The sequence below is a fragment of the Palaemon carinicauda genome, chromosome 10 (assembly GCF_036898095.1).
Source record: "Palaemon carinicauda isolate YSFRI2023 chromosome 10, ASM3689809v2, whole genome shotgun sequence".
Taxonomy (NCBI): domain Eukaryota; kingdom Metazoa; phylum Arthropoda; class Malacostraca; order Decapoda; family Palaemonidae; genus Palaemon; species Palaemon carinicauda.
The window spans coordinates 75,581,853-75,597,904 of NC_090734.1; the positions used below are offsets into that span (position 1 = coordinate 75,581,853).

A 16,052-nucleotide genomic window follows, 5' to 3' on the forward strand; every position below is an offset into this window, starting at 1 on the left:
GAAACAATGATAAACAGATACAAATGGGACAATAGGCTGCAGCAGGAAGGAAATGAATGTATAAATGTAGTAGAAATGTACATAAAGTGAATCTCGGTTAAGAAAAATTAATATCCGTGATAAAAGGTCATTTAAGGAATTTCTAAATTTAAATATTTGATAGATTTGATAAAGACCGATTTGAGTGCTTCTGTTTATGTTTTCAATTTATTTTGCTATAAGAGAGAGAGAGAGAGAGAGAGAGAGAGAGAGAGAGAGAGAGAGAGAGAGAGAGAGAGAGAGAGAGAGAGAAGGAGTTACAATAGAAAGTTTGAAGAAATGCCGAAGAAAATGATAATGCCGTAATAAAAACCAATGTCCCAAGGCAGGGGAGGAGGCGCCGGTACAACTTCCGGTTCCCCCAGGGAATAGAAATCCATCTAGTTTTGAGGAGGACCGTTTTTATTTGATGCCAAAGGCAATCAATTTATTGGTCCCGTTGAATAGAGACCAAATAGCAACTTCAATGACATGGTGTGATGGTGTGGAAATTACCAGACAATATGGAGTGTATTTTCGAATCCTTTGCTTTGTATTACCATTAAACACAGAATAAGTAAAAGTCTAGTCTTCGGAAAGTGAATGTACTTGAAGTTCGTTCATGTGATATGAAAAATGATAGTGTTTTTGATAAGAGATGATCGGAATTATGGCTATTATAAAACAAAACACAGTATAACATGTTAAATGATATGAAAGTAGTTCCGATGAGTCTTTTGTGCTTGTGGTTAAATTCAGAGTACAGTAATTGTTTTTTTCCTAAATCCACTTTCCCTTAGGAGAAAAAAAATCACTGAGGAAAGAGATTGAAAACCAAGTATATGCTATTGCTATTATACACGGCTATGCCAATGTGTAATTATTAGATTTGATTATGTTAGAGTACAGTTGAAATATCTCAATGTTTTAATGTTAGAATTTCAAGAGTTAAGAACTGTTAAACTAACTTAATAAACTGACAGTTAAATAGATTAATTCTTTACATTAACCCGATGTCCCAATTACGAATACTTTCAATGGCTCTTATTTTCAATACATTATTTGTAGACATTTGACTTTTCTAATTTTTCTAATATGAAGCAGCTAATGATGAATATAAACATGATTATACTTATGGTGATAATAAAAGCATCTTTCAAATAAATCGTGCTATGCTGAACAATAATACATGTAAGACATTTGACAGTAATCAATAACCGTATCTATAATAGCAGCAAAGAATGTAAGCCCTTTGCTAGAATTAGTGCAAATTCGAAAGGAAACAAAAATTATTCTCATTATAATTATTATCATGAGTTAGAGTCTTCCGTTTTATTATTATTATTATTATTATTATTATTATTATTAATATTATTATTATTATTATTATTATTAGCTAAGCCACAGCCCTAGTTGGAAAAGCAGTGTGCTTCAAAAGGGAAAAATAGTCTAGTGAGGAAAGGAAATAAGGAAATGAAAAATCCTCATTAAAGAAATGATCAATCAAAATAAAATATTATAAGAACAGTAACAACATTAAAACAGACCCTTCATATATAAACCATAAAAGAGACTTATGTCACCCTTTTCAACATAAAAAGATTTCCTGCAAGTTTGAACTTTTGAAATTCTACTGCATCAATTCTAGTTGGTGATTCATTCAGGTGTAAACACTACATCGTTTTCTCCATGTTTATCTGGTTTCCTCCAGTTCTTACTGGACGACGTCACTTAACCAAAACCTACATACAGCAAGAGTATTCTGCGGGTCTTGCAGTTAACTCAACGCTCGTAACAGGGGTTGAAAAAACAAATGATTAATTGTACTGGAAGCAATTTGCATAATTTAAACCAGGCAGTAATTTTGAATCCATAACGACATTATCTTTGTTTAGTTATAGCCATTAATTTTTCTCATCGAGAGAGAGAGAGAGAGAGAGAGAGAGAGAGAGAGAGAGAGAGAGAGAGAGAGAGAGAGAGAGAGAGAGCATAATCAAACCGGATTTTTCCTATTCTGGATTTAAGGACTGATTCATTAATTAATCAATTAATTGATTAATGAACTAACTTTCCCATATCTCCCCTATATATTAAAGAGCAAGTGTTTGAATATATATATATATATATATATATATATATATATATATATATATATATATATATATAAACATATATATAAACATATATATATACACACATACACACACACACACACACATATATATATATATGTATATATATATATATATATATATATATATATATATATATATGTGTGTGTGTGTGTGTGTGTATGTGTGTATATATATACATATATATATATATATATATATATATATATATATATATATATATATATATATATATATATATATATATATATAATTGTTAGGCTCAGCTCTCCCCGTCCTTCGGATGGGGGAAGAGGGAGTAGTCATACCCTGGTGAGAAGGGGTGTGTAAACGCATGTGTGCATATATATGTAAATAGTTAGCCGGCATTTTTGACGGATCGCGAACACTAGTTATACGATATTTAAGCACTGACTCAGCTGGTTGTATTAAAAATTGCACATGAGTAATTGGTTCAAGAACAAATTGATTAATTTAATGATTTGCATACATTTACCATATTTTCACAATACATAAAAACGCTGAAAATATTTATCTACGGCAAAAATAGAAAACTTCTCTAGTTAAACCATTGCTCTGACAACTCAATAATATGATAAAATTAATTGAGGTGTTTTCAATTGTAATTTTCGTAGTGAGATGAAAGAAATTATACTACTCTTATAATTATTAATAAGATAAATTATTCAAATAATGATAATAATAATACTATTATCATTATTATTATTATTATTATTATTATTATTATTATTATTATTATTATCATTATTATTATTATTATTATTATAAATAACAATTAGCTATAATAAGCATACTTTCCATCCGCCAAGAGCACTTTAGAGTCAACAGAATGGCTCTGAACAGTTCATTTAAATGTATTCATCATGAAAACTGTAACTTGTTTAGTAACCTAAACAGTTGACCTTTCAAGGTTAAAATGGTAACCTTGGTATATATGAAATTACCATAATAATTCATCATTAAGAACCGGATACCACAAATAGATCATCGGTAATAAACACCTTAAATAAACGAAACATAATTATGATTATGACATTTACCCCTTGAATGTCTAACTTTTAATCATGATTATTAGTCCAGCATGAAGTCTGATTACATACCAATCCAGGTGTTATAAATCATAATTATTATTGATAATAATGATAATAATGATGATGATGATGATAATAATAATAGTGATAATAATGAAACATTGCTTTCCATATCATATCACATCGCTCGGCCGTGGAAAATAGAATAAGAATAGTTAAAATTCTTCGTTGAGAAGAAGATACCAAACCTACTTCATATTACACGTGCCATAAATGAAAGTAAAACGCTCAACTTATGTATCAAGAACTTACTGACACAAAATATCATTAAATAAAGTATGCTACAAATGAATAAATGTTCACGATATATTGGAACAACTGAAAATCTGACTTTGACCTTTGACACAAAATATGTAATAGGCTCCTCTTAAATGTTTACCTTCTTGAAAAGGGCAGTGAATGGATTATCTAGCAGATTTTTCAAAATTTATTCGGTTTTCAAGTATTCCTGGTAATAAAACGACAGACAGAAAGAAGAACACATCAAGACAGACAGGCAAACAAACTATACTAAAATGATTCATTCCTTCATTTTAATATACGATAAAAATGGCCCTAATGTTAATGATGTGGAATAGACTTGGCTATATCAGTAGCAACAAAAACAACAATACAGAGTAAGGTAACGATAATCTATTACCATGTATCATAAGAATGATCACGTTAGTACGGATGAAATCATTATCTTCAATATTATTGTTACTTTCAATATAATTAACATATCATTACTGAGTCCTTTTGCTTGAGAGGAAGTGCACTTGGATAGACAAAAGGAAATCCCTAACTACAGAGTCAAGGATTGACCCCTATGGTTCTAAATTTCTACTGTATCACAGTTCATTCATACTCATTAACAAATTACTCTCCAGCAACAAATTCCTACACCGAAAACTGAGCCATCGCCATCAATCTTGCATGAACTCCAGCGTTCCTTATTATATTAGGTTTTGTATCGTTATTATTATTATTATCATTTATTATTACTATTATTATTATTATTATTATTATTATTATCATTGAACTAACATGATTCAATAGTTTTGAACCAGTGACACCATAAATTATAGAACGTATATTACTACAATTGTAGACTGCGCCAAATCAGATTGTCCACAGAGATCCAGTGTTTGTATGAATTCTAAGAAAATTACCTTTAGATTTCTCCGTAGGTGTGAAAAGAAAGTTGCCTTCAAAATGGTAATTATTAAAGAAGCGACTGTTGTAGACAACTACTACACTGTACTTTCGATTATTTAAAGTGATGCAGTTCGATTTGTAATTTCTAATTTTCCTCATTATTAATAATCTCAACCTGACAGTTAATTAAGAGGCAGAACAAAAGATCATATCCAATCACAATTGGTCATAAAATCGCGAAATAGAAACAATGATGGTGGTCATTTGCGGTTGGAGTGAAAGCAAGTGCGATGTCCGGGAGTTCACTTTTACAGCTTGATAACACAGGTGTCGTAAAAAAAAAAAAAAAAAAAAAAAAAATAGTTCATTGGATCGATATCAATATCACTTCAAATTTTGTATACTATTCTGACAAACTATACTCAGGTTTTCTAAGGCAACTGTTTCATTATTTTCTGTTTGCATTATAGTTAAATGTTCAATACAACACAGAAATAATCATGAACACTTTTCACTGATGTAAAGACTTTAAGATAAATGTTATTCATGGCTTGAAATACAATTGTGTCAAAAGTCTATATATATATATATATATATATATATATATATATATATATATATATATATATATACATATGACAGAGAGAGAGAGAGAGAGAGAGAGAGAGAGAGAGAGAGAGAGAGAGAGAGTTACTAATTACTCTTTAGCACTTTGATAATATATATTTGATAATATATATATATATATATATATATATATGTATATATATATATATATATATATATATATATATATATATTTATGTATGTATATATACATATATATATGAGAGAGAGAGAGAGAGAGACTCGGAAATTACTAATTAATCTTTAGCACTTTGATAGTTCATTGCATTTAAAATAGGAACTTCTTAACTGTTCAAATAATTGAAAACCTCTTTCAGAACTTAACAAGTTGCAAAGGAATTGTAACTCGTGTTCAGCAGCACTTACCGATTAATGTAAATGAATGGGAACTTCGCACCGATAAGTGACATCTAGAAAAAGTATTAAGGGCCGACACTTGGTAGGCTATCCCAGAGCAAAAAACCGTGTCACATCGATGGCACTCAGGACACAACTGCCTTCGGGAACCTCCGACAGTCACGGAGAAATGACGTCCGAGTACTGGCAGCCCCAGATTGCACAATGCACAGGTCGCTACGATGCGATGCGTGTCGGTCTCACTTCCCCCAGCCCCAACCCCCCTCCCCTACACCTGTCTCTCCTCGAACTTTTTCGAATACTACAGCTATGACGGAGGGCCTCCTCCCCCACTCCAAATCATTTCTTTCCCCCTTTTTGTGTCCGTTCACCGATAGGCGGTATTACTCAGAGAATTAACTGATTCCCAGCAATCTTTGGTTTGAAGTAGACACTCGAATCTCCGTTTCCGGATAAGAAAGATAAACAAAATTAGTGAGCCAGCAAACGAATATACTGTATCTTGATTGCTAAGACACGAGTGGAAATAATAAACTTGCTCAGTCTATAGAAATATCACCCATACAAATGCATTTCAGTAGGGTCCAAGGGGAAGGAATTGTCTATTTATTTTTAGTACAACCATAATTGATTAAGGTGCAAGTGAATAAATTTCCATAGCCAATGTCAAAGGCGTATACAATTCAAAATGTAAAGTGAGTGGAGCACAAACAAGTACGTTTCTATTAATTTTGATAACGAAAAGTATTAATATTAGACGTTTCGCGTTACCTTCTTGACTGTGATAACTTTGTATCCAAAGTTTTTATAATGAAAAATAGCATCAGAAATAGGTTTGTCTTGAGTCATTAACATCAGCCGCCAGGATAAATTTCACAAGAAGAGTACAACGCACTCGCGTATCACGCTGAACTTCGAAATCTGTCTTAATCATGAGAAACGTTCTTGACTTCTTCCGAGGAATTCGGACTTCAGATGCACACCGTTACCCGCACAGTGTGATTTACGCACTGGTCTCAGTCCAGTTTTTTCTCCCCAGCACTGCACGCACATACACTAGCTTTTACACTGGCCTAGAAAAATTGAGAGAATCAACTTATACCTGGAAACTTACTATGAGATTCAGGGCCTCTGTAACACAGTTTTTTGGACTTATCAAAGCATCGGATGTAGCTGAAAGTTGACATATGTATATTTTACAACCACACACAAATTTTGTCAGCATTATCAATAACCTAAACTCGATAGTTTTAATTTTTATAGAGTAAAAATGATCTAGCCGACGCCATGGCCAGTGATAACGAGCCAAGAGTCGAAAACATTCATTACGTAAGCAATGTAAACATCTTTTGACAAAATTTTGCCCCGCCCATCCACCAGATACCCATTCACCTTCTTCCATCGGCTCTGAAACCCATAACAGTCAAGAATGGCTAACAGGATTTGGAATTGCCCCCGTGGTTGCAAAACTGCATTTGTCTTACGACTTGCAACTTTATACAGTCAAGAAAAAGCCCGTGGCCATATTTACTATAGCCTGAATAGGTAATTATTCAGTTTCTAGTTTAAATCCAATGTTTATGGTCTGATTTGTATTTAGCGTAACATGCTTATAATACTTGTAATGTCATTCAGGCTTTTGAACATTTCCATTAACTATTCACTATGCCACCACGAGAGAAAGAAAGAGAGAGATTGTATGTAAACAGTCTTTATATAACTATTTTTGTTAAAATAATATTTTTTGTGCTAAAATCTCCATCAGACCAACGGATCATCCGATATAATTTTTGTTCTTCTTCTTAGGCCATACGACCGTGTTGGCTATGTTTTGGGTATGACTGCATTTTGTAAATAAATCATAAATAGTTTTAGGAGTTTTATTTGTACATCTAATGGGGATTTATAGAAGTTAAGTGAACATAATTCATTTATTCTTTAAAATAATTACTACATGTAACCAAACAAATAGTAGTAAAGATGATAATGTAATGAAGGAATGATACCATACTTTATCTTTAGCTTCAACATCGGCAATAACATACCCAGTTGCCATAATATGTCCACTTAATGAAATAACCTATCATCTAATGTTAAACTTAATTTCTGAGGAGGCCATGGCTTATTGCACAGTGAAAAAACATGACAAAGACTTTATGAATGGCGGAACGATACATAAATGTGGGTGGGGTATCTGTGCTAGTAATACTACTGTAGCAGTATAGCCGCAACAGTAGTATACATGAATTAAACGTTTAGGCCAACTGCTGGGATCCTTGAGGATCATTTAGCACTTCTTACAACTACTCGAGAAATGAGTTTTTATAGCTAGAATTTAAATTTTCTGATCCAACAATGTCCATGATAGCCTTCAGTGTTATCCTGAATTATAACGAGGCCAAAGTGGGTGGAGCCTCTTGAAGTCATCATTCTGACGATAATTATTGGTGAAGGTTTAAAGCCAAAATACGGTACCGGCTTTCTTTTTTTTACAGTAAATAGGTAGGTAGATAGACAATGAATAAAAATTGCTTGACATTGGATATAGCAGTTATCAAATCAAGCTGGTCTACTACGTTTTTGAAAATTACCAACTATTCCATACACTTTGTCAATCTGATTGTGACCTATAAAGTAGACTGTAATTTCTTAGGAAACTTATTTTGGGAGTTAGACAAATAATCGAAGTGTTTTTGTATTTATTAACATATTTTGTTCGTTTGTTCATTATGACAATTCTCAGTGGAGAGGTTTCAGAGTTCATAAAGGTGTACTGCTTTGCTTTTATTTACACTTTTGTGTTATTGTTGGCAGAGGTATAGCCTTCGTTACGTATAACCAATCATCGATCGAGAAACAGAGAAGAAATGCCGTCATAAGTTACGTAACGAGTGCGTTCGAAACCTTTTCTCTGAGTAAGTTGGCCCGTCTTCAAAAATCGTCACTTTTACTTAATAAAGTACCAAATTTATTCAACCTAAGTAATGCAGAATATAGTCAAAATTTATGTGTAGATATAATGTGCATTCTGAATAAGCGTTATATTTATGAAATTCATAGAAAAAAGGTTATTGCGAAAAAACCGTGTTACAGAGGCCCCGAATCTCATAGTAGGCAGGTGAAAACCGCACTGTAAAGAGTGAGGATCCTTTATAGAGCGCATAATTATGCATCAAACAAAACAGGATTCTCTCCTTGGATTATACCTTTTGACTCAGAGGTCTGGACCTTTGAATGCAATGTAGTTTCTGACAACGCTAATATAAATTGAGAAGAAATTCCTGAAGATGCAACCGTATGGCTTACGTGATATTCAACAGCCTGATCACAAAAGATGTCAAGAAAATATCTGGAGGGCATTAGAATATTTTCAGAAATTTTGATTTTTATCAACTAAAATCAGGTTATAATGAGACGAAAGTAAAACCAAAAAAAATAATTAGGATAGAATTAATATAAATCGTTTATGTGCAAGCAAAAAATAAGTTTTTGGCCTATAGTATTTCTTACATAGATAGCATACCAAATATACAATTTTAATATATTTCCAACAGTATTAACTAATTCTGTATAATTTCTATGTTTAGAATTTCACCTTAGGTATATATAACAGTTCTCCATACACTGTAAATAAAAAAAACTGCATAATTATACTCTGACACCACACATGAATTTGGAGAATTTTTCTAAGATATGAAAAACTTCATAATAGTTCTTTCATAGTTTTGGTATAATGATTTCTCTTTAAAATAAAGCTTAACAAAAGATGAGTCAAAACTTGAAATAACTTCAGGTAGAATATGTAACCCCCCATGTAAAGCAAATCGTCTGAAAACGAGAACAAACTATTGTCTAGAAATGGATATGTTCTCTAATTCCAGAGTGATGTTAGCACAGAGTGGAAATGCTAAATGGTAGAGTACCTCATTCTATGTACAGGGGAGTAACACGAGCTAAAATCAGTCACAAAGAACATTAGAACAGAAAAGAACATCTGCAAAGTGAAAAAGTATTAAATATGGCAACGCCAGTTTATGATCCAGAAGACCATCACTGGAAGACCGAGAGGATCACAGCCTTGGATAGCAATTAATTGTGATTGTTTTTTAAAGGTACTTTGCAGAGCATTAGGTTTCCTTCGTAAGAAAAGAATGTTCTTGGATATGTGCAGGTAATCAAAGATTAAAAGACTCTTTAGCAATGGGAAGCAATTCTTCTAGGAGAAGGGCACTCCATAATCAAACTATTGTTCTGTAGTCTTGGGTAGTACTGTAGCCTCTGTGTACCATGGTCTCCCACTGTCTTGAATTAGAGATCTCTTGCCTGAGGGAACATTTGGGCACGCTATTCTATTTTCCCTTTTGGAGCCCTTGGGCTCAACAAAAGCCGTAGCTTAACAAGTGATAATAATAATAATAATAATAATAATAATAATAATAATAATAATAATAATAATAATAATAATAATAATAATAATAATAATAATAATAATAATAATAATTGACGGGAATGAACAATGTAAAACAATTAAGTTACCATTTTTGTTAGTGATTTAAATGGTACAAAAAAGTTACAGGGTCCTTCGCAAATGTTTGTTAGGTAAATAGTGTAGCGCTCTGTGTGATCTTACTTATAAAAAGTATTGGTGTTGTTCGCCAGCGTTGATGAAGACTGAATTGTTTCGAACATGAAAAAGATCGTAAGATAGCGCGCAGATGATGATAATGTACAAAGTTTTGCATGGTCATTATCATATGTTAATAAAAGAAAAAATAATAATCTAATATTGTTTGCAGAAAAAATACGTTACGAGTTAAAATTGTTATAAGATCATGCGCAAAGATTATAAAAAAAAAAAAAAAAACGAAAGCATGTTGAAATGTCACAAAGAAGTCGAGATAGGGGCCAGAGAAATGTTACACTACACAAACATGTTTAATGTTGTTGATCGGATCTATTACATTCCGATCAAATGCTTGTATATTACTTTAATCGGTAGTAATGTTACCGATATCATTGGACAACATTTAGTAAGCTTCAGGACAATGAACGGAAATGGATGCTAGTTTTGAATGAAACATATTTAAGCCACAATAGCGTCGAGTTCATGTCTATTATAATGGTAATTCACAAATTCTTATCATACAATAAAGGTCTTTGTTAAATGCAAAATGCATGAATCTCTCTCTCTCTCTCTCTCTCTCTCTCTCTCTCTCTCTCTCTCTCTCTCTCTCTCTCTCTCTCTCTCTCTTTGTGGTTGTAATGTGTACAAAATATTTGCAAAAGAAATTTCGTGAAAACTGAGCTTCTGGTTCATATCAAGCAAAACAGAAGAAGAAATCGTACAGTCACGTTTGTGAACTAAGGCAATTTCTCTGCTTCAGCGAAGCGTCAACTTCGCCTGGGGCCGCTTTGCTTTGTTTCTCCTTCGATTTCGTATATCGATGATGTACTCTACCTGCTTCATGTATGATGGTCAACACACTTTCACAGGTTCCAAATTATTTTTGTTCCAGTTCCACATAATAATATATATATATATATATATATATATATATATATATATATATATATATATATATATATATATATATATATATATATATATATATATATATATATATATATATATTCGCACCTCTAACTTTTAGAGGCTCAATTGACTACTTGTTTTTGCGAAATGTGTTTGATAAATATACTGTGATTTTTTAACAGAAATTGTTACTTTCGAAAATATCACTATTTCAAAAGGAAATTCATGTTAATATTTAATCCATTGAAGAAAATGTTTATAAATACAAAGAAATGGTTCATATGATTTACTTTTGAAAAATGGAATGTTAAAAGTGATATAAATAGAAACAAGTAGTATGAATAATTCATCGGACAAATTTCCACCGAAAGCTAAAGAATATGACATTACGTAACTTAGAAGTAGTAATTCAGAGCATTGTTATAAATGCATTATCATAAGCAACTGTTTTGATAAAGAAATTCTTACATATATTTCCCAGCATAAAGAAATTTCCTCTTACATAATCTCTCAGTTTTGTACCTGTCTATTCTCTTTCCATACTTGTCGAAGCCTACCAGCCGTTAAACTTCCTTAGTCCATTACAATAGGAGTAATCTGTTGAGATTTCATGCTACGAAGACCAAACCATTTTGGGAAAGACTAAAACTTAAGGCAAAATTAGTTTTCTGCGGTTCTAACCCACAAGGCTGCCCACCCTTCTTAAGCGAAGAATTTCTTAAATGTCATTGTGAAATTTTGTGATACTTGTAGAGTATTTATCACTTTGATAATAAGTAATACTGTATCTAACTTTTGATCTGAAGGGTATCAATGGCTTGGAGTAGGCCTACACATAAGTCGTCACAAGGCCTAGGAGACCTAATACTAGTTATCTATCAGAAAGTGCTCCTTAACTTATGGGAGATCCTAGCTTCTCCAAGTTATTCCACAAGGGCTATTTGTTCTTCGTGAAATCTTGTTATTCAACAACAATGCTCGTATCAATCAAAGTATGGTTTAAATTCATAAAGGCAGGAATGATGTTTGCGGTATGTTATTCAAAGTACCAAAGATCAATAACAATATATGTCCATACGTGTTTATTTATTGGGGAAGAAAGAGAGTTAAGGCGAGTACTTCTATTAGTTGTATTACAAGTGAGGGTGACTGAAAGAGATGTTGTTCTAGAGGCATAAAGTACGTATAAAGGGCCAAGATTGGATGAAAATGAGGAAGACTTTTGAGGAAACATAGTTTAAAGCAGATAGAGCTTTGATATTTAGGATCAATTGACTGTTAACATTCGTAGTTGGAAAGAATAGAAAACAGGAAAAATACCTGTTTTATTATGAGAGTAGAGAGCAAAAGGGAGAGTGAAATGAAAGATATAATGGGGTCGTGGGAAATGCTTGTATGTACATCAGAGCATGACCTGAAAGGTAGAAAAGTGGAAATGAAGGCAGAGCGAAGAATCTGCGGATGTACAGTAGCAAAAAAGAGCCAAAGAAGTGCGAATAACATACATCAAAGTAGATGAATCCTGGCCTAGAATTTCTGAATGAACCATTTGACAGAAGATGGATTTTCAAAGGTTCACAGGTCGTGTTTTCGAGATAGCAGTAAGTGCAAAGGCATATCAACGCATGTTTAAGGTTTAAAGGCAACTCATGAATGGCAGAGGCAAGGGGCAGTGATAGTGAGACTGACCTTAAATATATATATGATCAGCGCACAAACCCCATGTCCAAACAAGTTAGGACTAGGGAGGGCTAGGTAATGACTGCTGATGATTCAGCAGGTAGACCTATTATAAGATTCCCAAATCCTCCATCCTTTGCTCTCAAGGATGGTGAGGCTGCAGACACCAATGAGACTATCGAGCTTGAGCGCATCTCGAACCCGAGTCTGGTAGAACCCAAGCAGGGAAGTATCCATTAGGCTACCACAACCCTAAGGCAAAGGATGGTAGACAGTGGTGAAGTGGTGGAAAGAAGTGAGGTTTTATAATAAAACTTGACGAAATAAGATAATAGCCGGTGAATCCAGTGGGAGAAATGTTATGTTTTTCCAAAAGAATAATATTACCCAAAGAAAAACCAAAGGCTGTCACAAGTAGATTGCATCTGTTAGTTAAAACTGTTACGATCACCAAAAGCTGCAGAAGTTTTAAACACTGAACATATGGATCTTATAACAAAATATTTAAATGGTGAGGCGATGTTGTAAGAAAATGTATCGTTATGCAACGATTTGTAAGTGATAAGGGATCTGGGATAGATAAAACAGTCCAACCTAGCTGAGTCACTATCTGGAATGGAATGTGAAGAGGCAGCTTACTCTTAAGGTGGCATTGTACTTTTCTCTGTTTCTTAACTTCCTGAATACTGTAATTACAAATAAGATATTAAATTCAACATACTGTAGGGAGAGGAACGGGAGGTCACAATTTTTACACATTCCGTGGGGTTATCATTGTTATTTTTATTATTATTATTATTATTATTATTATTATTATTATTAAAAGCTAAGCTACAACCCTACTTGGAAAAGTAGGATGCTATAAGCTCGAAGGCTCCAACAGGGAAAAATAGTCCAGTGTGGAAGGAAAACAAAGAAACAAATAAACTACAAAATAAGTAATGAACAATAAAGAATATATATATATATATATATATATATATATATATATATATATATATATATATATATATATATATTTCAAGAACAGCAACAACATTAGATTAGATTTTACATATATAAACGACAAAAACTTAAAATAGGTATATATTTTAAGAACAGCAACAACATTAGATTAGATTTTACATATACAAACTACAAAAACTTGAAAAAATATATATATTTTAAGAACAGCAACGACATTAGATTAGATTTTACAAATATAAACTATAAAAACTTAAAAAAAAAATATAAGAGGAAGAGAAACAAGATAGAATAGGATGCCCGAGTGTACTTCCAAGCAAGAGAAGGTTTCGCATGCGCTATTTGGTTAAGATATCGTTTGTTGCCAAGCAGTCATTAAGGATATAAAATAGAATCACTGCAAAAGACAGGGAAAAGAGGTGTGGGGGGGGGGTAGGTATGTTGACTAAATAAAGTTGATTTACAAGGAAAAAACTATATTGCAAGCCATCTGTGAGTGATTAGACGAGATAAGAAATTATTTATAGAAGGAAAAAAAATAGAGAACAGTTCCTTTACGATAAATGTATTTTTCTTTTCAATTATTAGTCTTATAATTTGAAGTTACATATTCTTAGATTATAGCTCAGCTCTTTACGCTATCATGTTAGGTTGAATAACGACAGCGTCATCATGTCAGTTAATTACGTCAGTTTCAGCATCTAGGACAAGGGCTCCCTTTCAAGGGGCCACACGACTGGGTTATAAATTCGGTAACTATTCCGACTTTCTATTATTCATTAATTTCATGTACTTTATAGTTTTGAAAAGGATTTTTTATACTGAATATAGATTTAAAAGTAATATCTAAATGGATTTAGCAAAACTGAATTTATATTTAAAAAAAAATATATTTTATCTAGCTTTGCATTTGACTTGTTTTAGGGGAAAATTTGTTAAAATACTGTATTTAATATCATGGTACTTATAATTTTACGATATGAAACAGAAGACTCTGCTGCATTTCAATAAAAGTACATCCCAGTATAATACTGTACTACAATGTAAAATTAGAAATTAAGAATTGCCAATTTTTCTCGCTAGCAACGTTGCCATACAAGCCGTGCCTCAAATGTACACAAAAATGCGTAGACAGATGAGCATCGGCTAGACGCTCGTGCACCTACCATGCTTCCCATTTATTGTTCGGAACTATGCGCTCCTCGTGTGGTTACACACCAGGTATTATCACCCTAACCCTTTGGTTTCTTCTCTAATCCCTAACTGGACGGAATAAAAGCGTAAAAGAAAAGGTTCAAAATATTTTTGTAACCTAACTGTAGCAAATAATACAGATGAAATGTTCGATTCTCGTTCTAAAGATTTGCTGACCTTGCGATGAAATTCGAAGCTAAACTGTCAAATCAGTAAAAGATATCTTTCAAGTTCGGTTTTTGGTTAGTTTATGACATTGCACTCAAGCAATCTTTCTTTTCTTGTGTTGATGCTTGAAGGAAATAAAGACAATGGTCGAAAGCAGTTTGGGAATAACACTGTATTCAAATAGGCTGCTTAAATGCTATTTTTGAATAGCCAGTTAAGAACTGCTGAAGATGAAACAAAATAATGCAGGCGTATATATATATATATATATATATATATATATATATATATATATATATATATATATATATATATATATATATATATATATATATATATACATATATATATGTATATATATACACACACACACACATATATATATATATATATATATATATATATATATATATATAAATATATATATATATATATATATATATATAAATAAATATATATATATATATATATATATATATATATATATATATATATATATATATATATATATATATCATACTATATAAGTATGGTCAACTACAACATTTATATAGGCAATTTAAGAAATCTTTGGAAAACAATATTAGTGCATAAAAAGGTGGAAGGAATAGTAATGAAAACAATGCAACATGTGCAGATATATCTGCAATCAAGTATTCAACTGGTGTTTAGAATACGAATATATTTAAAATCAAAGAAAACCAATTACTTGATTAACAGTTGTGAATTCTGTCAAAGAGGGTAACTGAAATTATGAATTTTGCATATTTGAACGTAGCAACAACTCCCAAGAGATAAGCAACTCTTTAGTTTATTCTGCTGCGAGATTTTTATTGTATAAATGTTCAGAACCTCTTCTTTTGTTCTCTGCTTAGTCTGAAGAGGGAAGAAGAGGAATCTTAAACGGTTGTAGATTTCTATGAAAAGTTCCAATGCGAACACGTTATTCTTCATTATCAAAGGACGAGGAAATGGTGTGATCCGCATACATTTCCACAGTGCAGGAGTTTCTAGTTGTGTACGTAAGTACATGGTGAAATTACTGTTGGTTTTATGAAATGTAATTCTGCTTTGGTTACAATTCATCTTATAGATGAATATACCCTCGTACTGTGAAGAACGAACAGAGAA

The 16,052-nt window shown here is 32.2% G+C and overlaps 1 protein-coding gene across 1 annotated transcript in view; it reads right to left on the reverse strand.

The window, feature by feature from the left end:
- Positions 1–5,565, reverse strand: part of LOC137648650 (sulfotransferase 1A1-like) — a 52,806-nt gene extending 47,241 nt beyond the window's left edge. The window contains exon 1 of the mRNA XM_068381653.1: positions 5,393–5,565. Coding sequence (XP_068237754.1) covers positions 5,393–5,436 — 44 coding nt within the window. The 5' untranslated portion in view covers positions 5,437–5,565. The remainder of the gene's footprint in view (positions 1–5,392) is intronic.
- Positions 5,566–16,052: the final 10,487 nt, after the last annotated feature.